Source organism: Pelmatolapia mariae, linkage group LG10_11, assembly GCF_036321145.2.
Source record: "Pelmatolapia mariae isolate MD_Pm_ZW linkage group LG10_11, Pm_UMD_F_2, whole genome shotgun sequence".
NCBI lineage: Eukaryota > Metazoa > Chordata > Actinopteri > Cichliformes > Cichlidae > Pelmatolapia > Pelmatolapia mariae.
In genome coordinates this window covers 58,180,529-58,204,419 of record NC_086236.1, presented here as the reverse complement: position 1 = coordinate 58,204,419, position 23,891 = coordinate 58,180,529, and the positions used below count along the sequence as shown (strand labels likewise).

General features: G+C 42.1%; 1 protein-coding gene and 1 long non-coding RNA gene across 2 annotated transcripts in view; one reads left to right on the top strand and one right to left on the bottom strand.

Annotated features, from left to right (window-relative positions):
- The window catches only part of adamtsl4 (ADAMTS-like 4), a 40,708-nt gene extending 17,021 nt beyond the window's left edge, over positions 1–23,687 (bottom strand). The window contains exons 1-4 of the mRNA XM_063486525.1: positions 23,421–23,687; positions 21,848–21,911; positions 18,139–18,725; positions 16,637–17,327 (exon numbers count right to left, since the gene is read on the bottom strand). Coding sequence (XP_063342595.1) covers positions 16,637–17,327; positions 18,139–18,725; positions 21,848–21,911; positions 23,421–23,443 — 1,365 coding nt within the window. The 5' untranslated portion in view covers positions 23,444–23,687. The remainder of the gene's footprint in view (positions 1–16,636; positions 17,328–18,138; positions 18,726–21,847; positions 21,912–23,420) is intronic.
- LOC134636514 (uncharacterized) lies at positions 8,582–10,116 on the top strand. Its single transcript, XR_010095015.1, has 4 exons — positions 8,582–8,691; positions 9,108–9,167; positions 9,266–9,356; positions 9,523–10,116. It is a non-coding gene; the product is annotated as an uncharacterized LOC134636514 (long non-coding RNA).
- Positions 23,688–23,891: the final 204 nt, after the last annotated feature.

Genomic DNA, 23,891 nt, shown 5'->3' with positions numbered 1-23,891 from the left:
AAATAATAGATTTTTTGGAAGCGGCTGCTCACATAAATCCACCGTGGCTTTCGGTGCATGGCCACAGAATGTGAGTGACTGTGTGAGCACATGTACGAGTGTGTGTCTATGCGTGTGTGTGTAAGAACACATGTCCAGCTTGTGCTCGCTTAAGAAGAGTCCTTGTGGAGCCGTATAGTGGAAACAGTTTTTATCATACATGCACTTAAACGACAGCTGAGACATCAGGCAGACACGACTCTGCTGGTTTACACTGCAGCGGCTATGACTCGCTGAGGTTTGCCGTACACACAAAACACACAAGTGTTTTTAAGAAGAAAAACCATTAAATGCTGCGCTAAACAGGAAAAAATATTTAGAGTCAAAAAGTAAATTCAAATATTCGTATTAGACTGTAGTTTCTTCTTCACTGTGCCGCATTAATCATCTTTACTGCCTTACGAAAAGGGCCTCAGTCCATGGCTCACATTAGAAACCTGCCTGGTTATAAATGGTTATACAGTAAATGCTCAACCTTAACTTGTCATAACATTAAAATGCCACTTCCTCATTGATTCAAGTTAATTAATAAGAAGTCAGTTAGCCTTACTTAGAATTAAGACTATAAATAGGAGGAAGTAGCCACAATAAGTGCAATTACTCATTTCCAAACATAAAGATTGGCGTAGCTTCCAGGTTGTGTCTTATAGCTGCAGTCTTTTTAATGACCAGCAGGGGGCGACTCCACTGGCTGCAAAAAGATTTCCAGTTGTATTGAAGTCTAAGGGATAATATAACTCTTCATCTCACTTGCTCTTTGGCTTCAATAAATAGTTTCCTGATGATTTTAGGAATTAAGCCACTGGTTTAAAGTTATGCTGGATATGACAAAAAAGCTCATTTTTTAAATTATGATTCCCACTGGAGTCAAAAAGGAGGAGAGTATGCTTTACTATCAATCCATCTGTTTTCTGCTGCTTATCCGGGTCTGGGTCTTGGAGGGAGCAACCTAAGCAGAGATGCCCAGACCTCCCTCTTGCTGCCAGCTCCTCCAGCTCATCCTGTGGGGGGAGCCAAAGGCATTCCCGAGCAGGCTGAGATAATCTCTCCAGTGTGCCCTGGGTCTACAATGGGGTTGCTTCCTGGTAGGACATGCCTGAAACACCTCTATTAGGAAGTGTCCAGGAGGTATCCTAATCAGATGACCAAACCACCTTAACTGGCTCCTTCAAATGGAGGAGTAGCAGCTCTCCTCTGAGCCTCTCCCCGAGCTCCTTACCTTATCTCTACAGGAGAGCCCACATAGCCTTCGGAGGAAGCTCATTTCCACCATTTGTATCCACAATCTCATTCTGTAGGTCATTACTCACGTCTTGTGGCCATAGGTGAGGGTTGGAATGTAGATACTTAGACCCCTGCACTTGGGGCAACTCCCGGAGTTGCAACTGAAACCTTTTCCAGCTGAGAACCAGACTTGGAGGTGCTGGTTCTCATTCCTGCTGCTTCACACTTGGCTGGAAACTGAGAGCGTAGACTCGCCACATAATCCAGCCAAAAGAACCACATCATCCTCCAAAAGAGAGGTGATCCTGAGGCCACCAAACCAAAAAGCCCATGCCACTTGGCTGTGCCTTGAATCTCTGTCCATAAATGTTATGGTAAAAAATGGCCTGTATTTGTATAGCACTTTACTAGTCCCTAAGGACCCCAAAGCGCTTTACACATCCAGTCATCCACCCATTCACACACACATTCACACACTGGTGATGGCAAGCTACGTTATGAACAGAATCAGCCTTTAAAGTGTGTTTGATAAGTTACTTGCCAGCAGGATCCATAATTTTAAGATGCCATGTAATGATTTCCTTTGAACACAGTCCTGTGATATTTTGTTTTAAAAAAAATTATCTTTATCACTCTGCATTTATCAATAGTCCTTCAGAAAAGTGCTGTAAAAAGGAAAAAACTACACCCTTTGCCTTTAAACGAGTGCCACTTGTCTTTGGTACACTTCCACAGCTTTTGAAGGTATTTGGTGAGTGTGTTGAGTTGGAGAGCTCACAATCCCAGACTGACCGCATCGCGCTGAGACCAGGGCTCAGTGAGGGCCAGACCATCTGCTACAGAACTAATCTTTCTTGTTTTTGCTGAAGATAGCTCTGTGTTTGGCATCACTGTCCTGCTGAAGAATAAATCAATGACCACAGATACCATCAACATCTAAAAGACGTGCAGGGCAGTGCATTTAGTCAGTAATATCTCTCTGCTTTTACTCGTTGCAGAGCAGTCTTACACTGTTTTCATTTTTAGTTAAATAACAGGTTTTAAAACTCCCACCAGCGCACACACACTCAGCTTCATCAGGTGTCACTTCTGTGGTAAACCACAATCACCCTCCCGAGGAGTTTGCACACACACACACACACGCACACACACACACGCACACACGCACGCACGCACGCACGCACGCACGCACACACACAAAGACACTTTCTTGCATGCCGCACACGGAGCTCTCAGATTTCCTTGGAACTCTAATCTCTGTCAGCTCTGCAATCTTCTTGTCTTTCATTTTTTACTTTCTTTGATTCGTTCCTCTTTTTCTTTCTTGTATTTTTTTTCTGAACCTCTCGTCACGCACACAGCTGTCACAAACAGCTGGAAAGTTCCTAGCAGCTCGTCTGGGGAGAGCGAATACTAAGGTTCAGACTCACACACAGAGCAACATTTCCCACGTGAACCATCCTCTGCGACAAAGTGTAAAAGATTCTCATGGATAAACCATCAAAGCATGCACTCTGTGATGCTGAACCCCCCCCCCCAGCCGCATTTTCATACTGGTGTGTGTGTGTGTGTGTGTGTATCTGCTATGTCTCGTATTTCTCCTCTGTCAAAGTGTGAAACCAGCTCATGAAACTTTATGTGGTACGGCTCACCACATGTCCTCGCTGCTCAAAAAACAGACTTAACCTGGCATAATTTATGGGTGATATGATACACATTTGGTTAAGACCACTTATAAGGGAATGTGTCGAGCCACATCCACTGAATATAGGACTGAATACGGGCTCCTTGAAGGTCAGCGCACGTATGCGACCTTATGTTTTCAGGGGACCGTGCAAATCTGCCCGGATTTGTGTGTGAAATACGGTTGGTACTGGTTGTAAATATTTCTGCTGCACATAAACATGCAGAGCCCTGTTTTAAACTGGATATGCTCCATGTCGCAGGGCATGTGTGTTCGCCTGCAAACATTAAACGGACAACAACCCCATAAACAAACACACATGTGCACAGGGTGTAGTGTGCAGACGTGGGATGCTACAGTACAGAAAAAAAAGGAAAAGGAATGTAAAAAGAAAGAATGTAAGACGGTAGGAGTGGATTCTGCTCTAAAAAAAAGAAGTCTAGGGTGTGTAAGGACGTCAGGAAAGACAATGGACTGAATGGAGAGGGGAGGAAAGCGGAGACGGTTTGAGGGGAAAAGCAGAAGAGAGAAGGCGACGTGCTCTCTGGTGTTTCATGGTTCTGGAGGATAATTTGTGTGTAATTGTAAGGAGTGGTATACTGTGAGCACAGGGCGAGGGGCGAATCTCCTCATAAGGGATGGAGGGGAGAAAAGGAGGTTATTAAATGGGCCAACAAGGCAAAAACACTTTCAAGATAAGGAATGATAGATGGAGAGATTCCCACACAGATTAGGTTAACCGGTGGGTTTGTGTAACACCTTGATTATCATCTGATTACTTCTGTTTCTTTGCGTGTTTAATTTCCTTTGCAGATTACAGATCTCAGCAATTAACTTAAGAAATGCTGTGTTACAGAAATGAAGGCCAAAACCATTAATATGAGACTCAAATTCCACCAGAGTGGACTTTCCCACTCCCTCGCTGCCTAGTTTAATGAAATACTACCAAACATATCTGATAAAGTCAGAGCAGCTCAGAGATTGTGCTGTAAACACAAAAGAAATGAGGCAAGAGATTTAAAAAAATGTCTGCGACTGAGCGACAGACTAGCGTATAGCAGCAGGTGAGAGTAAAGTGAATGCAGCTGGAGGAAGAGGGACAGTTAGTGTTTTTTGTACGGTAGCTGTGAAGGTTATAGATGTGTTTTACTGCCCAGGCTGGGGGGGGGAGGAGATCTGTGCGCAGTATATATAAGAACATGTGGAGCAGACGGGGTGACGGCTTTGTTCTGCACACACTCACAAAAATGCCACACAAGCCAAAGCCCTGATCACACATCGCACTCGAATGTGAAACAAACACCCAGACTACACTAATGAGTTCTGCAGAGGAACAAAATATGGAACTTTTTGCTTTAAGCCAACTCGTGATATTTTGTAAAAGAAATGCGATCACGAAAACCACAATTCATTTAGTTTAGAAAGTTAAGATTACTTATACGCATTCTTAGGTCCCTTAGAGGAACGCAGCTTTAATTAACACGTCAACAACGAACCCGGAAGCTGAACACCGGCCAGAAGACATTAAATGCTGCAGGAGTCTTGGTCAATATTTTCTGAGCCACAGAAACACATCACACATTCACAACAGCCGAAGCCTTAACACAACACAGCTGAAACACACACTTACCACGGCAACGTGACTTAATTAATGATCATCTCTGAATACTTTGTTGCCTGTAAATGGATTGAATGAGCTGCAAAAATAAACTCTGTAGCTACATTCTTGGATTTCACTGAAACATCTCAAAAGGTTATATTTATTTATCTGCAACTACCCTTACACATGTTTTTCTTTATTTGTAATCACATATAATGTGTTGTTTCATTGTGTGGCTGTTGGTCTCAGTTTGTGTGTGTGTTTTCTGTACACCCTTCTCTCTTGAAAAACAGATCTCAGTCTGTTCAAATAAAGGATTTAAATAATAATAATGCTCATTATCATCATCATAATGATCATTAACAGTCCCTGGAGCATTTGTGCTCAACTTTCCATACTCGGCACGCATTTGTTAAAGGAAAGTAGCACAGAGGCAAAAAGTACAGAAAACTCTGTGTATCCAAGTTAAAATGAGAAGTTTTAGAAAAGTAAAATGTGATGTTTAATTTTAAGTGAGGATGTTGTTTAGGAATTAAGGTTTAAGGAGCCCAACTGATCATTCATGAATAGGTGGTGGTAGTAGTTGGGGGTTGTGGGAAGATTGTCTGGCACCGTCCTGGCCAACGCCATTGGACTATAGTACTGTTAACCTTACACTGGGCAGAACTGAAGAAGCTTCTCGGATGAGAGGTGAAACGTCTTCAAGCAACTTAAAGAAGTCCAGACGCTTTTCTTCGCAAACTCCTTTGCCTTACACTGGGCAGTTCCATTGGATAAAAGCTTGGACAGGACCATTAGGAATGCCACTTAGTAAATTTTCTATTTAGTACAGGTTTGAAGTACTTTTCCTTTAATTGGGTAATCTTTGCTATGCTACTTTCTGCTTTTACTTCAAATTTTGTATTTTCTTCTCCACAGCATTTATTTTAAACCTTATTTATTTGTCTTCTGTTTATTACTTTGCTAATCCAAATAATCCAAATCCTGCATTATTTTAGCTCAAGCTATCCATTAAGATACTATATTATACTTATATACTATATAAGCTGGAACGTTTAAGTGATATACACATCAACGAATACACATAAATCAATAATTATGATCTGATTATATACTGTATATGAATCTAAAAAGTGTCATTCGGCATAAGGGGTATGTTTACCTTAGTTACTTTAAATATATTTGAATTATACCACTTGTGCACTATAAAGCTACTTAAGTAGGGTTACACACCTGTGTATGAGACAGAAAATTGTGGCATTCGAGTTTTGGACCAGTCTTTCACATTGATTGAATTTCTTATTAAATATTCTGATCCCTGACACGTCACCCCAGTTCAAATAAATCCTGGAAACAGCCCTGTGACCAATGCTGGATCCAGATGCAGGTTTTTGGTGTATCAATATGAATGTTCATACTTTATTAAGTTGAAAAGGGTGTATATTAACTTTCCAACATCTCTTTGTTTCTGTTATTGTCTTTTAGTTGCTTTCAGTTTCACTTTAAACATTAATTTTCTCACGTATCTTGATTTGGTTTTACTTTCTGTTTTTGTTCTTTTCCCTCTTTTGCAACTGTCTGACTTTAATTACTGCCTGTGCCTGTGTCTCACCTCTGTGTGTATATATAATATGTATAATATATATAATCCTTTGTCAGACTGTCTGTTCTCTGTGCCTTCTTCTTGCCCAGACAATTAGATGAAGTTGAAGGCTGGATAAATACCTCTAACACCTTTCACAGTTTTGTTATGTTTAAAGAAATTTTATACTGCTGCATAATGGACACGATATACTCTGACACTGACAAGTGACAGGTCGAAATCCACCAATAACACGAGCCAAACCGCAGCTTGGTCGGGATCTACCTTTAGCGCCGTGCGTGTCTCAGCAGAGAAACCTCTGAAGACACACTCCTATCATCTTGCTCATTGCTCATTTATTCACCACTGAAGCCCACGCCTGCACAGCTGGCAAAATCGCCTCAATACAGGTTAAGGCTGGCCGGTCATTCCTCAAGCATGACTGCAGCACAATGCAGACAAAACAACTGACGGCCGGCCCCTGCAGCCATGAATCACCTCGCAGCATGACTAATCAGTCTCTGCGTGCATGCAAATCCGTGACATACGCTGACATATGTGTGTGTATAGGTTTGTCCCGAGTGATTAACATTCTGTGCCTAATCTTGTGACTGAGGCCGTGTGCCGCCTCTTCATAGGGCGCCACCCAGCTTTCAGCTATGACCTGGCGGGGCGGGGGGTGTCATGAGTCCCCTAAAGAAAATATTTCTCACTAATCAAAAAACAGGCAACGAGTGAAGGTGGGAGAATGGCGAGAAACATTGATGCTGTCCTCGGGAGAAATGTGGGTTTGAGCAAAGAAAAGAAAAGAACACTGTGACCACAAGATCAATAAACAAGTCCAAAGCTGTGCTCAAAGCACTGAAATGCCAATTTCCATGCTTCACTTTCCATGTAGCAGCTCTACAAATCCACAACATATTTTTTAAACCAGAATGTTTTTAATACCCAGAAATCACCCTCACTTTCTTAATAACACCTGGACCTCAGAAAGAGAGAGAGACAGAAGCAGCAAGTGTGAAAAGAGTCCAACCGTCTGAACCTGGAAATATTTGATCTCTCAGTGAATTCACCTCCGAGCTGCTGATGTTTAATCTCATTCATCTTTAAGAGCTGAGATGTCCCTGAGGGTGATGTAATATGGCATTAAGGTTATTTCTACTGGAACATCTTCTATATGACTTTGTAATATATATTTATGTCCTCATTTTTATCTAATGAGCCTTTCAGCTTGAATTCCTTCAATATTTACTTGATTATCTTAACAAAGACGTAGATGGTGAGATTATTACAACTCTCTCTCTCTCAACTCTCGATTTAGCTTTAAGTTTAGTTCTAGTTCTATAATAAACTTGGTCTGAGCACTGATGCTAAAAGTCATCTTGAGCATGCTGGGAGATGGAGGAGGCATCACACTGTAACAAAAGTCAGTAAAATATACAGCAAAACACCGTCAAATTCCAACGGTAATGGAGCGTAAAACCAAAAACTTCCTTTTACTGTATTAAATAGATTGAATAACCGTTAATTGTGAGACTGGAAAAAACATAGTTTTTTACTGTAATAAAATGTTGAAATTATAAATATTGTCTGTGAAAACAAAAAAATATGCATACATTTTACAATTAAATATTGTAATGCTGAAAATGTCTGAAACACTTAGATTTTACGGTATTATTTGAGTAAAACTACATATTTTGGGGTTGTGCACATTGGAATTCACAGTATAAAGCTGTAGATTTTTAAGCAAACAAAAACATTCATTTTTACAGAAGCAAGATGTTAAAAAATAGGGTCCACTGTAATAATACAACCAGTAAATACCATTTTAAAAAAAAGGAAATATCAGCAGTGAAAGACAATAAAATTGATAGTATTTTTTTTTATTTTAAAATTCAGATACTGATATACAGATTAAAAGTTAGGCCTGCAGTTTATCATTGTTAACCTTCTGATAAAAAAAATCAACAGCAAAAGAAGATGTTAAAAATAAAGTTCATGGTTGTGAATAAAATTGATTTCAATAATCTTTTTTAATTATTATTTTAAAACAACTTTATGTTGTTGTGTTTCACGCCATATTATCAGACCACCTTAAGTGGGTCCGCCTTAAATTTTGAGTTTGTGTGATCGCTGTTGATTGGTAGCTAAACTGCTGGTAAACTGTGTACAGACGTTTTACGTTCGAATTGCAGAGAAAAAAAAATTCTGGTAGCAACATTGTGCAGTATGAGCGAACCATTTCACCAAAAAAAGGGGAAGCAAGGCAAGACGTGGCTGCAGCGGTCTGCAGACGTGACTTCTGATCAAATTCGAACCTCCTCCTAAAGAAACAAAGAGCGACGTTACATTGCGGGATGACGTCACCTGAAAATGACCAATAGCGCGGCGCGCTGCTGAGCTGTGTGCCAACCGCTCTTTTTTTCATGCAGGAGACTCAAGTTGGCTTCGCTAACGGACACAGTTTTGAACTCCTATATTAGCGCCATTTATGGCTGCTTGGACCACAGCATCTTCGGAATTTGTAGACATCCTGGCAGCTTACAATTAGTTCGAGGTGAGGTGAGTACATGCAACTTCAAGTAATCTCTGTTATAAAAATCCACCAGCCCAGCGTTTATAGATAATTTTAGCAGTTCGTTTTTTACGAGTGAGGTTGTGAATTTAGTTAGCATTTGTGAGTTGAGTTAGCATTACTGTCGCCAGGAAAGCATTGCTGTGGATTAGTTTCTGTGTTTGGCTGCTTAATTCGCTAGGGAGGAATTACCAAAGTACATGGAGTTATGTTAATCTGTAATTTCTGTGGTAAGGTAGTTCAGTCATCAAGGGGCTACGTGCTTCATTGTAAACTGCATCGGAATGAGCCACGTTGTTTCTTTCGGTGTACATATTTTACACATTTCTTTGTTGTCTGTCTCTAAGTCTTATTTTGTCTTTATTATGATTAAAAAGCTTTGTTTTGTTCCTGCCCTTTTCAGACACTGAATTTGAGCAGAAACCATAAGGATACTCAAAGGACCTGTGACTCTCAGGAAATGGTGAGATTTCAGGTCATAATCTTTTTTTTCTTTTTTTTCCCATTAAATTCATTTTCCTTTTTCCCTTTACAATATTGCTGTTTTCTTTTTATAAACAGCATCAAATGAGAGGGACAGATGAAACAGTTTCAAGACAATGGCAGGAAAAACATGCTGAAGATTGAAACAAACCTTGGCTGGAAATATTTGGTATGTGTTTTACCGTAAATCAAATTGTTGAAAAACATTCAGCTACACTGCAACACAGGGAAACTTGATTTGCACTTATTTTGTTACTTTAATTTCTTGTCTCATTATTTTTGTCAGTTATTATTGTTTATGGTGTATGCCCTTCTTGTTTTCTTTCTGAATGCAGAAGGTATCTAGCCAGTCCACAATGAAAGCTTCGGTGCACCCCATGAGTCTTCTGGCAGAAATGATGGCGCCTGTACTCTTTGGTTTCCCTAAACATCACACCCTGCCTGTTTATACGAGGCTCTTCAATTAAGTCTGCACCCAAAGATTCAATAAGAGGTAAGCAGTGGTATTATTCAAGTGAGCAGTGAGGTGAGCAGTTTCATACGCTATAAAATGTAGATTGAATGATAGGTCTCATCACCATGCATTCAGCCATTAACTTCAAGTTCTATGATTAGGGCTGTTCGATATAACGATATATATCGGATGATTTACACTATCGTTTGTTTCGTGCTGTCACAAAATAAACTGTTTACGGCAGTATTTTTTCATTGTTTTGACGGTCACTGTAGTGGCTATATTAATTTCTTAAAGTTCTCTCTTTCTCTTATATTTAATATAACCACACTACAGACGGACAAGCCCCTGTTTTTATGCGTTGTGGTTAGCAACAACGACGGTAACAGCATCGCGTGTCCGCTTGTTTATGTTCCACATAAACCTTTCACAATAAAGCTCAAGATCCTGTTGAGACTTTTCAAAATAAACTGAATCACGTGAAAGAGCAGATTATTTACAGATGAGAAGTAAAAAAAAGAGCCAACAGTTGTTTAAAAAATAAACCTTAGACTAAAAGGTTAGAACAGGCTTTTCCCCGCAGCACGCCGTGTAATAAATACAAAGAAAACGGCGGCCATTACAACTTATATCTAAAAATGTATAGTTTCATGCATCGGTTAAAACACTCGACTCAAAGTACATGACGCGCAGCTGGAAACACTTCCCGCAAGACGAGCTGCCCGAGATTCACAGAATTTACAGAAAATGTTACATTTTTGTGAATTATATCGTTATCGGGACGATAGAATTCTTATATCGGGATATGAGATTTTGCTCATATCGCACAGCCCTATCTATGATAAATCAATAGGAAACTTAAATACGTTTTCCAACAAATTGTGATTGTGATTAGGGCTGGGTTGTCTATGTATCACTTTTACATAAGTAGATTTAAAGGATAAATATTGCCAAAACGCAACCTGGGCTGTTTTTTTTTTTTACTGTATTGATTTTGATGCGCTCAAATTTATGACCTGGCCCCCTAGTATTCCCATTCACTGGCTATTGACCACAAAACAAAATCAAGGTCAATCTCAAAAACGGCTCATTTGTCGTAATTATGCTTTTAGATATATGTTTGTCTCGTTTACAGTAAAAAAAAAACCAGCCCAGGTTGCATTTTGACAATAGCTATCCTTTAAGAACTGTATATTTTACACTTAAGAAATCATTTATCATTAGATCTGTTTTTGGCAGCACATTTTGTTCATTTCTGTGCATTTTGCTCAAGCACTGATCAAACTTTGTCCATTTTTTGCTGCAGAGGGGATCCTGCCAGTCCAAAGTGAACTCCTGATGGACATTGAAGTACTCCTGCAGAGCTTGTATCTTCGACACCATGCGCATTAGAAACTCCACTGAGTCCTTTCCTTCACCAAGGCAGGACCCAATGACTCATTAGTGTTGATAGGTCAGGGGCAGGTAATATTTTGTTTCATGTTTATTCATTCCTCCATGGATTACCAGCCATATATATGGACACATGCTGTATTCTCAAGATCTATGCTGTTTTGTAGGAATAGAGAAAATGATATGTTTAGTCTGTTTTCAAATGGTATGTCAAATTTTCTCATTGTTTATCAGTAATATTCACTACCTTGGTTATATATGAGCATCTTTAGGTTTTTCTATATTTAGCGGTTGCAAATGTAAAATTTACGGTAAACCATTTATGTTCCTCATATTGTACTGTATTTTTAGCGGTAAAATACCGGCAGCTGTGGTTGCCAGGAATTTACCGTAAAATGTATCTGGTCAAAATAAAATGCTGTAATTTGTTATACAATTTCACTGTGTTTTTTACTGTCAAAGGTTTTAATAAGGTTTAACATATTTCTGTTATTTTTACAGTTTTTTACAATAATAGGGTCTATCCTATTACTGTTAAATTAACAACAAATTACTGTAAATATTATTATATTATAACTTTTTTTTTACTGCAAATATCCGTAAAAAGCTATGGAAAGTTGCATTTTTTACATTAAATTGCTGTATAATTGACAAATATATTTGTTTTTTTCTATCATGATTTTGGTAAAATAGTACGTTGTCTACCTTAAAATTTAGGGTTACAAAACCAGTATACCGTATTGTCTTTTACAGATTCCACATTTTTTTCACGGTATATTCCTGGCTACCACAGCTGCCGGTATTTTACCGTAAATTTGACAGTTTTTTTTTTTTACAGTGCAGACAAAACTGCATTTCATTGGATGACTGTGCAAATAAGTGTGCAACCCAACAAATAACAGCCTACATCGTTAATTAATGTTGAAATTCTTGAAAGGATGCAGGCTTTTAAGAGGGGCTTTCACCACTAGGCAGCTGTCTTGGTAACGTCTCAGAGCACGTTACTAAATTAAATTAATTTAAACTAACTCTAATTTCAGTGCTCACTGGGGCATAAACACCGCACATATGCAGCCATCAGCCAAATTTGATCAAAAAAGGCTTAAAAAGTTTATTGATTTGCCCCCAAATAAAAGTTTTCTAAAGTTATATTTTTTTCTTTGGCAGTTGTACTTCTGTGGTTTTAATTCACGATTCTTCGAGTGCTACGTCTCTCGAGTGGGAGCTAACTAAAGACAGACCGAAAGAGATCAAAGGAACATGAAAGTAATCAGGACGCAGTAGCTGTTAAAAGCAGGCGAAGCAGGCAGCACCTGCTTTTTTGTTTTTTCTAGAAAAGCAGGTAGCTCTGCTTGTTAATGCACAAAAGCACATAAAGCTCAGATCCCTGTGAATGAGTCTGTGTGGTTTCATGCCACAACCCAGCACATCTGGGCCTGTTTGTCACTTCCTGGGAACCGCAGTGAGCGTGGCAGGGCCAGCACATACTCATTAGAGCTGAGGAGTGTGGCTCCTCAGCTCTGTTAGTCATAATATATTTTCTGTTTAATACCACTTCTGTAATGACAGAGTGTGATTAGATCATCTGACTCGCTGCAGCAGCCTGAAAACAGGAGTGTGCTTGTCTTGATGGCCAGAACGTACAGTGCTGTGTCTGTAGGATCTCGAAACACCCCTCATTTCTTTATATTTTGCTTCCAACGGACCAGACTTCTACATTTTTTTTGGTGGTTTTGAGCGATAGTTTAGAAGATCTTTCAAAGTTCTCCATTTTCAGTCCACTCCCTGTACCAGATCAGTTTCAGAGGAATTTTTTTTGTTTGTTAAGACACTTAACACTGACCTATGAATCATTCAACCATGAAAAAAAGCCCCTAACTTAGGATGAACCAGTGTTGTGTTTACACATAACAAACAAAATGGGAAAGAACCATATTAAATTATATGATGGGGAATTTGTTTCTAGCAGCCTGTTAGAAAAACATCTTATTTGTTTCTATTTCTTTAATTGACAATACAAAAAAAATGCAGTTTGACCAGAATAAATCCGTACTTATTTGTACACCAAACAGAAGAACCTAGCTGAAAATTACTGGAAACTTATGGAGTGATTAATCTAAATTTGAAAAATCTGTGTTTCTAATCATCATATGTACAGAGGAGGTCAGGAGAGAGGGACAACAGCCATCTATAAAAGGGCAGCATTTCCGCCAGTGCTGTTGGGGATCAGTACCAAAAGTATTCCAGGTATGTTTGTATATGTTGTAATAAATCAATACTATTTTGCATTTTCCTAGCAAATTGTAAAGAAATGAGGGGTGGTGCAAGACTTTTGCACAGTGCTGTGGAAGTGGGTCAGATGTAGGAGTGAAATCAGTGAAATTTTAATACATAAAAGCATTATATGCATTATCTTTTGTGTTATTGTCTCATCAAGATGAAGAGTTTGGTTTGAGGAGGGTCATAAATAATGTTGCTTTAAGCCTGTGGTTCTCAAACTGTGGCTCTGTAACTGACAGGTGGGCACAGAACCACTGCAGGAGTTTTCTGATTTCATCTTTCTAACCTTCACCTTAAATCTCACCTAAGAGCCTTTTGTTGGTGGGGACTGAAGTTTATCTTGGCTTCCAAATTGAGAAATACAGCAAAGGAAGAAACACTGGTTTAGGTCAATGACAAGAACAATAAATTAAGAGGAAACTGGATATAGAGAGAGGACACTAAACTAGGACTAATAAAACTGTGTTTTTTGGAAAGTGCGAGGTGGATGTCCTGCCGGTCGTGACTATAAATTACATCATTGGGTCTGAGGATCGCTTCCTTGACTTGCTGATGTAGAAGTATTCACTGTTAGTGATTCTATGTAAATATTTACACTCATGTAAAGCACAGAAAGAGGAACTGAGACAAGATGGAGCACTTAGACGATCGCAGAAAGTTATTAGAAAGACCTCAGACAGGAAGGGACAGGAGGTGTCTTTGTGAAACGTCTGCTTCGAACTCTTTTTTCCCCTCTTCTTCTCAAATTTCACCTTCTCCTCCACTCTTCCTCACACAGAATAACTTCTTCTCCTGTTACACACACACATGAACCCAAACTCTTTCTCTCTCACACACACACACACACACACACGCACGCACACACACACACACACACACGCACGCACGCACACACACACACACACACACACACACACACACACAGTTTTCCATGAATCTGTTTCTTCCTTTGACATAAACTTCGTCTTCCAGAAGAATCTTTTTCTTCCTCTCCATCCAAGTCAGTTGTTTTGCTTCTGTGAACCACGCCTCCTTCTACACCTCTGTCCCCATCCTTCCACACCGAAACACTCATTCATTTTCCATCTCTCTTTCTTCACCGCCTTGCTCCCTCCCCACCTTTTTTCTTCCCTTGCCCTTTGGCTCGCCCTCCCACTACTATGGGCACATTTTCTAAAAACAGTACTCCCTTTCACTACTACTTAACTGCGTCACTTCCTTTACCACCCTCCCCTTATACCCTCGCTCTGACACTTACGCACACATCTTGCACATTTGACCTTTGGCCCCTCTCGCTTCCTCTGTCCCTCTCTTGCTTCCCCATTTGCTTCACTGCAACAGCCAATCACACTTGCAATGTGCCTCAGGCACACCGTGTTTTGACAAACACACCTAATAGATAATAGGATGTGTCATTCTCCAGATCTGGCTCACTCCCTAAATTACAAACACACACATTATATATACAGTTCATACAAGCCTGGGCAAAGTCTTGCATTCAGCAGGACTTGAACCTATTTTTAAGACACATAAAACCAACAATCTACTGGAGCAGCAAGAGAGGCTGAAACAGAGGCTAATGTTGGGTAAATATGTAACCCAATGAGTCAGGCTCAGCCATCACAGGACTGCTATTAGCACTCTTGGCACACACAGGTCATGTATTCTGCCAGCTACTAAATCTGTTTTAACATGGGGACTACTGAGCACAGAACAGGACACAGACAGAAGGAAAGAAAGATAGGGGGATAAAAGACAAGTGCAGAGAGGCTGCCAAATTATCTGCAGAGGGAAAAGTCAAGGGATTGTGAGTGCCAACGTGAGTGCCCCGTTCGAGTGTCTACTTCCACTCTGATGAGAGCAAGCTGTAGATGTGGACTGTGGGGGCAGGAGGGTGTAGGTGCGCATGTGAGTGTGGCGTTCATTGAGCCCAGTCTTATCACGTCCTCCTGCGCGCCCACTTAAGATAGACCTGCTGGAATAAATAACCCAGTCACATGTCACCCTGGGTATTTTTGCCGTGATTCGAGTGCCATGTTTCGTTCAGTTTTGTTTACTCGTCTCTCCATCTGCAGAGGGAGAGGTTAGCTTTTACGCATGTATCTAAGGTTTAGTCCTAATATAATTCCAATCATTCTTTAAAGCAGCTGAAAAGCTAAGAAAACTGAAAAATAGCTTTGGACACTTGTTGCCACGTGCACGAAAGCATTTTAATTTGATCCTCAGGTATCACACAGTGTCTATAAATCAGGTATTTTTATGAATGCCTGACTACAGTTCATGCTTATTGGCTACTGGAGCTGAAATATGTAAATTTCCATGTGCTGTCGCCCTCTCCAGAGACCAGATTTGACTGATTGATAGTTGAAAAATGGCAGCGATGGCTGAAGGTTGTGTGGAAGTCTGCTGTTAATTTACAGCAGCCATAGCAAGAGGTGGAAAACGTCTAAGCTTGCCAATTGTAATCCTACCAGGCTGAATGCAGCTGATGGCTGAAAATACTATCATATGTGCAGAGCCTTTGTGCTTTGAGTTATTTTCCCTTTTTAAACAAGTAAGGTCAGCTTGAAATGGCACCATAGATACACCTAATACCTGCTGTACTGCTCGGAAACTTTATCCGCAATATCCACTCTAAATCTCACAATTAATTGAGTGAAATCAAGTGCGGCATTCTCGCCTGAGTGAAGCCTGATTTGCTGCGAGGTCGACCCCAGATTCTCACCTGTGCGTTGACAGTGAGTTGGCCCATCTGGCACGAGCAGCCCGTCGGTGTCTCTGGCTCCTCTTCTTGGCAGCTCTCTGCTCAGATAAAGGTCTCACTGTGCTGCACTGATAGGTATGGAGCAGGTCGCAACCCCAATCATAAGACGGCAATCAATGCAGGGCCCGAGCCAGATGTGCTAGGTGCACGCATTTGCCCAGAGTAACACCCACGGTGTTTATACTCACATGTATGTGTGCTGTAAAGACATGCACATGTGCTTAATTATTTGTGTAGTTTCACTGGAGTAAATGTGTGTTCTGGTTGTGTCCCAGAATACACAAATGGCATGGCGTAGCGGAAGCAGTAGCAGGCATTTTCCGTCTCAGTGCTCAGAGACAACCAGCTAGTGTTGGAACTGGAGAAACTGGAGAATGGTCTACCTATCAAATATTCACTGCGTGGTGGCCTGACTGCTCCCTAAAACACATGGCACGCATACGAAGCGAGCGCGACTGCAGACTGAATGATTGGGTGTGAAGCCGGTAAATTAAGTGGAAAATTAATTGTGTGTTGAAGACTCACAGGTGAAGATTTGGACACAATCTTTAGGTCTTACCTGCGCGAAACACCTGCGGTACTCCTTCTCCGGCCCTGCGCATGTGTACGTGCGAGGAGCCCCACCTTCTCTGCCTGACTCCATCCCCAGGTGTGAGACGTGCGGGTGCTGTAAGGGGTAGATGCTTCCGGCAGGTGGAGCTTGGGGACTGAAGGCCGTGTGGAGCTCCCTGTCTCTGTGCACAGGGCTGCTGCGGTGGAGAGGTGGGGAAAAAGGTGAACCGGCTGCAGGGGAGTAGGGCCGCGACAGAGGAGGGACGGGTGGAGGTGGGGCAGTGACGGAGCTCCAGTCAAACCGTTGGCGGTTACTGAAGACAGACGGTAGCGAGGAACGTGATAAGGGACGAGAGGGTGGGACTTGCCCTCTGGCCCTCCCGTGCTGTGTATGGGTGTGAGAGGGTCGCAGCAGAGGGCGGGTGGTGGGCACTGTGGGCACCTTCTCTGCGGCAGGTGTCTCAGAAATCTCCCACTCTGCATTCTCCTCCTCCTGCCTGTCCCTTTCATCCCTCCCAGCCTCCTCTTCCTCTCCCCTGTTACTCTCTATGATGTCCTCAGGAGCAGCCTGCTCGGGCGCTACTGTGGCATCTTCAGTGCCGTTCACAGTGTGGCGAGCTTGGCGGTTTTGACGATGCAAAGGCAGAGAGAAGGGAACTCTACCGTATCCAAACTGACCTGGACGGATGTTGGAAGACCTGAGGGTCAAAAAGAAAAGGCAGATGAAGAAGAGAAAGGAGAATAGACAGAGAGGCAGAGTAAATTTATTATAAACGACACAGCCAGCAGACTGTGGTGAGCGGGGAGGGTGATGCCTTGCCTGTCTGGATGACAAAAACCAGACGTAATGATGTAATAATACAGTAGATACCAGAAACAGAGATGGGCAAAACGCCAGTTCCCAAAGCTTGAAACATAATAACAAACCCTGTAACGCTTAAACAATGTCAGCGGTTTAACTAATGGCACCTGAATGAAACCTCAACATGTCAGTCAAACATTACTCTGAAAACAAACCGGCAGTTTCTTTCATTATTGTAACATCACACCTTCCCTCACGCCCGGTGATCAATCTTTTTTTGTGTTTTTGTTCACGGCGACTGCTGTTGTTCCCCATCCAAACAACTGAGTCTGTCTATTTATCCTAAACAAACCGCCGTTGCTACTGCCAGCGATGCAAAACTCACTTCCTTTGACATTTTCCTGGAAAAAGCGAACTCAAGAGTGCTGAGTAAGGCCAAATGTAAATGTTCTTCTTTGTTTTTTGGTTTTTGTTTTTTTTTTTTGATACGTGCCGTAACTGTGATGGAAAGAAGCTTACGTAGATTAGCATCCTTAAATTTGGACCTTGTTTTTCTTGACTTGGTGGTTTATAGTTCATCATCCTTAAGGTGTTTTGTTACGCTGTTACGTCACAACTGGGTGGGTTACAGGTGCAGTGGTGCACCCAAACTGTTGCTCTTTAAGTAAAATTAGCTGTGTTTTTTGGTCTTTTTTTAAATCACTAACCTTCTTGTAGGTAAACCCTCCCGACTGGTGGAGACCGACCTTCTGCTCCCCCCTCCTCCTGCTCTCAGTGCTCCAGGATTGGTTGGTCGCCTGATGACCCGTGCTGGCTGGTTGTAGCCGTGTGCTGGCGCACGGTAGGGAGATCTGAAAACAGGAGGCACGGGGTCTTGATTGTTTGAGGAGAATTCTGGCTGGTACAAAGGAGGTGATCGATTGGTTTGCGCTGGTACGGGAGGCCCTCCTCCTCCTTCAGCGGGTGTGTCCCGATAAAGAGGCAATCCTGGGTTTTGATTGGTGGAGACTGATGTAGAGCGATAAGGCAGGTGGTGCTGCCCAGGGTAACGAGGAGGATAATAGGGACGCACAGGTGAGACGGCAGGATCTCCGACGCCCTCGGGCAGATAACCTGCCCAGTTTGGTGGAGAGTGGGATAGTGGAGGGGCCTGCTGAGGAGGTGGAGGTAAACACTTCCTGCTCCTCTGTGAGATGCCCACGCCACAGGTTTGAGAGCATTCTGACCACTCCCCCCATGTTGACCACACGCCTGCTGCAGGCTCAAACACCTGTCTGGACCTTCGACCTGCCACCTGAGACACAAACACACACAAGTTGTCAATAAAAAGCAGTGCCAAGATCAGACAGACATGGCAACATCCTAAAATCTCATTCAATGGAAGAAAATCCAAACAGGAGTATCAAAGATAAACGATGATGATAATACTATTACTAATATTAATAATAATTGCATTATATCAAAGAGGGCAAGTGTGACACAATAAAACTGTTTCTGATGAAGTGATCACCTTTACTGACATATTCAAGCTACTCTTCCAAAACCTTGTTGTAAAATTTTAAAGATGTCTTGAACAATAGTTCTCCGGGCTTTCTGAAAGTCTTTCAAAGTTCTTCTTTGAACATTCTTGTTAAATCTTAATAGAATTATGAATGCAAAAAAAGTACCATCAGATTTTAATCCACCATGCAATAGCATCAGGAAAGGATCTGATTGGCAACAGCTTCATTTTTCAGCATCACAACGATCCCACACTGCAAATACACTAAATGCCCTCCCCACAACCCGGACCTCCACTTTACTAAAAAGTGTTGGATCATCTTGACAGAGAACAGAACAAAAGGCAGCCAACATCCAAAGAAGAGCTCTTCAAGAGTCCTTGAAGAATTCTGGAGAACTATTCCTGAAGACTACTTACAGACACTGTGAGAAAGATGCCTCAGAGAGTTCATGCTGTGTTGAAGAATAAAGGTACCAAATCTTGACTTACAAGCTCATGAGAATTGCACAAACTCTAACATACTGTATTTCTATGTTCTATGTTTCAATAAACTGCTGCAGCTATTTAGTTTTTTAAAGATTTAAAGGTCAAAAAAGTCTATAAAGGGAAAAGAAAATTCACTAAGTATGTTAAAGTGCTCCAACAAACCACTGCAGCAGCTGCAACTCTGACTCAAAGGGTGAAACTTGCAAACCCTGACAATAATTTAAAGAAGTTCTTAACTCAGTAATAACTGCCATTGCAAAATCCAAACTCTCTTGAAATCCTTTTTCTTCACAGAAACAGAGTTCACTGATGAGCTATAGTCTCATGAATTTCCTTCCTCTGGGGCCAAAATATAAATCCTACACATACTATCCTTCGCCAAGGCTTAGGAGAGACTCGGGCACCTGCCAGCAGCTTGTGAGCAGGAGGAGCCGGCGTCATATGGACGCACTGCAGAAATGACAAAAATCAGGGCTGATTGCTCTGTGCAGTCTTGTTTGTCCATATGAATGTGTGTGAATGCATGTATGTTGGTGCCAGTTCAGGCTTTGCTCTCTTCCTCTGTGGTCATAAAGAAATGTTTCTCCTCTCGTTTCATAACTGAAGCGCTGGCCTGGTTGGCAGACCTGCAAACATGCGAGCTGAACAAAAGTTTCCATTGAGAACGAATCAAAACGTGAATCTGTGCTCCGCTTCTCTCCTCTCTCTTTCCAAGTGTGTAAATGCATGTCTAAATTGGCAGAAATGTGCAAGTAAACATCTTGTACAAACTGTTTGTGGACAGTGGAGAGAGGGGACAAATATAAGCCTGAGCGCATGTGCGGGCATGCTCTGATCCGCCAGTTCGCCACCAGATTATAAAAAAAAAGAAAGTTCCTGTCTTGGACTGGGGTAACATGGCAGGAGGGTGGGAGAAAAAGAAAGAGAAAGAAGTGAGGAGGATGAGGAGGGGGTCGAGGCGCGCATGTGTGTGTGTGTGTGGAAGTGGGGAGGCGTGCTCTGTCGTAATGAGTGACATCAAACACAGCTGCCACATAACTGGGACCATTAACGAGCTCCATGCAGTGACCCCCACAGCAGCCACCGCCGACCTCTGGAACTACTGGTTAAACTCCAGCGACACTGCTCCTCTACCAGGCCTGGACCAGTCAGGGGTGCAGATATGTCTTCCCTCCGCGCAGTCATTTTCCAAGATCACACTGGTGGGACTTTGCCCTTTAAAGCCGTTTTTTAAAACAATATTCACACGGCCAGATTACAGTGAAAGAGTGGCTTTAATCATTAGTGGCATTGTGGGTTTCCAGTGGAAGAGAACTTTTTCCTCCTTCTTTCATCTTACACTTTCATCTTATTGCCAGAGAGACACATTTTGGCTTGTGGCCTTCAAGATAAAAATGCAGCACTTTGCAAAGAACATTCACGTGAATAAAGTGATAAAAATGATGCTAAAAAAGGAGAAAGAAATGTGCACATGTACAATACAGTACAAATGAGAGGAGTCTGACACAAAGGTCAACGACGTGACGCAGAAATTGGCTGACTGATTGAATATAACACTGATCATTATAAGTCAGTAAGCTTTGGTTCTTATGGTTGTTGTATGTTTCAAGAGACGTTCTTTCCAATGACGTGCTGCTTTATAGGTAGAGAAGTGTCTTTGTCCTCGTGTGGTGAAACACAGGTGTGACGTTCACCTGAAAGAAGCTAATGCCACAGAGAACTCATCCAATAACTAAAGCTGAACCTGGCTCTACTTTTGCAGCAATGCAACAGGTCCATCATCATCATGCTTGGCATTAAAAGCAGTTTTATTAATGATGTGGGTTGTTTTTTTTTAAACTATTTAGTAGCAATAAAACAATAATGATCAACTAGTTTCCAATGTGGTGCTCTGTGTTGCTGAATCTGTTTACTCTGTAATGAATTTTTGGGCCAAGCAGCACACGTCTGCTTTGGTCTTAACCAGATCATCTGTTAAATTCATCTTCAAAGTGCTAAAAATAGGGTTGCTGTTCTTGTTTAATTAAAAGATGCTGTTGTGAATTGCAAACTTCAGGCTTCAGCATTCTTCCCCTGACGGCCTTTTCTCGCCTAGTTGCAGTACGAGGATGCTAAAGTAAATCATAGAGGGAATGTTAATCACCAAAAAACACTTAATTTTTTCAGTTTTGACTGGTAAAGTCTCACAATAGCTGCATAAAACATGATGACTACATATTTTGCTATCTGTCTTTCACTGGACGTCCTCACGGGCAGTAAGGACAGGATGGACACCTTCATGTCCTGTAACTCTTTCAGTGTACATGATTATGTGAGTGACGTTTAAGAGAAGGTGAACCTGTCCTTTCAACTGCTGTCACCTTTCACCCCTCTGTAGCGACACTGTTGTGTGTTGAGCTAACTTAACGATCTAATGGCTCATGGCTCACCTTCCTCTTGGCAGTCCTGGTCACGGAGGTCGTGACCACCACAAAGCTCCACAGCGCATAGAGCCTGGAGGGAGAAAGAACAGAGGGTTAAAAAAAGTGGGAGATATACAGGATTTAAAATATCAGCAGGTTGAATAAGGTCTTTTGTAAAGCACGCAGTTAATCCATGACCTAAATCAGAAATTGCTGCTATATAATGTTCAGACTTAAAGACTTTCATTAGTCCCTGTTGAGGGATTGTCAGCTTTCTTAAACTTTTCCTTCAGTGTACATTTGTTTTAAAAGGTGTTACAAGTGTTACCCAAACACCTTATTAAATGTTCCAGTGACCTAAGTGTACTTTACCAACCAATTATGCCACTTTCTCCCCCACTCTGGGTGGCCTGTGGGCTCAAATGGGTGTGAACAAAAGTTTCTTTTTCCCCCTTCAAGGATCACAGGCAAGCATCTCAATCAATCTGGGAAAGCCTGGGAGGTGCTAACAAACTAATGGGTTTTAACAGCAAGCATGTTTTCCCTCCGCATGCCTCTCCCTGCGTGTGTACACACCCTGAGGATGTGGTTTTTAGAGACACACACACAGCTGCCACGCTCTCGGGCTCAATAAGTTGCAACATCCGAAATCATCTTGTAATTTCAGCTACTTTTAATTCGAAGGTGTGATGTTCAAAGACGTGCTGTATGGCTGGGGTGGCTTTGGAGTTGTTGAATTGGGCATGAAGCAACAACTGGGGATTATGTTGAGTCGCTGACTGGGCTGGGCAAAAGCTGTTCACCTGAAAAAGTAGTTTAAATCCTCACATGAGTCGTAGAAGTCTCACTATTCATTGAGAAAGTAAAAAGAAAAAAAGGTCAGATAATACACTTGTTTCAAAGTCTGTCTATAATTGTCATAGAAACCTAGACAAGTGTATTGAAACAAGAGGGATAAATTCTTTCCATCTGACAAGGAAAATAGCCAGAACACGATCCTAAACTACTTGCTAAGATGGACCTTTCAGCGCTCACCACCAGAACCAAACCATCCCCACAATCACCACTCCGCAAGCCACATGTAGTCAGAGTAATTGGTCCCTTCTACCCAGTGTGGTGCACCGCCGCGGTCTCTGGAAGTTTCCCCACACCAGACTACACAATTACCCCCGAAAAACACAAAGATCCCGCACAACAGAGCCGCTCAGGCCGAAGTAAAGACCCCCTACGCGGGTCCACGTTTCCCTCGCCGCTACAGTGGCACATTGTAGAATAACCTCAGAGCAGCGGGGACAGGGGAACAGAGGGAGAAAGAGAATTATATCAGTGGAGAAAACTCCCAAAAAATCTGCCCCGAGGAGACAGAGGGAACTCCGAGCTAAAAAACAGTCGCCTTTGGGTGAATTCCTTTCAGATTACCTGGACAGCGCCCAGTGCGCAACAAGAGGGCATCGTGCGTAAAACCACAAACTTTACCACAAAACAAAACAACTTTCTGAAACAACTCTGCGCGCAAAGTTGGACTCAGACTCCCATGTGGTGTTTTCTACGGGCAGACCGAGAGAAGCAGCAGGGTGCAGCAAACGTGAAGAAGTTTTACCTGAACAGCAAACCGAGCTGCATGCTCCAAGAATCTCCCGCACGGTCCCGACTCCGCTCACAGATAATAATTATCAGTCCAGTTTAGTGGTCTAATCCGATCTGTGGAGCCCTGAAAGAAACGCGATGAAGTCTTGCGAGGACTTCAGCTCTCTTCTCTCCTCTCTCTCTCTCCTCACTCTCTCTCTCTGTCCCCTTCCTCCTGTCACAGTCACTCCCCGTGATTTCTGGAGAGTGGGAAGAGTTTCGTTTTTTTCTCTTTCAGTGCCGTTCACTCGACAACTTCTTTGGGTTCTTAATATAAACTGGTGTGACGCCTGACAGCGCCAGGGGGGGGGGGCACGGGAGAAAGAGAGACAGAGAAGGGGGGGGGGGGACAAAAAATGGACAGATTACACAACTTTCTCACACACTCTCTCTCTCTCCCTCTCTCTTTCACACATGAAAAACACACACCCCCACCCAGCCTAAA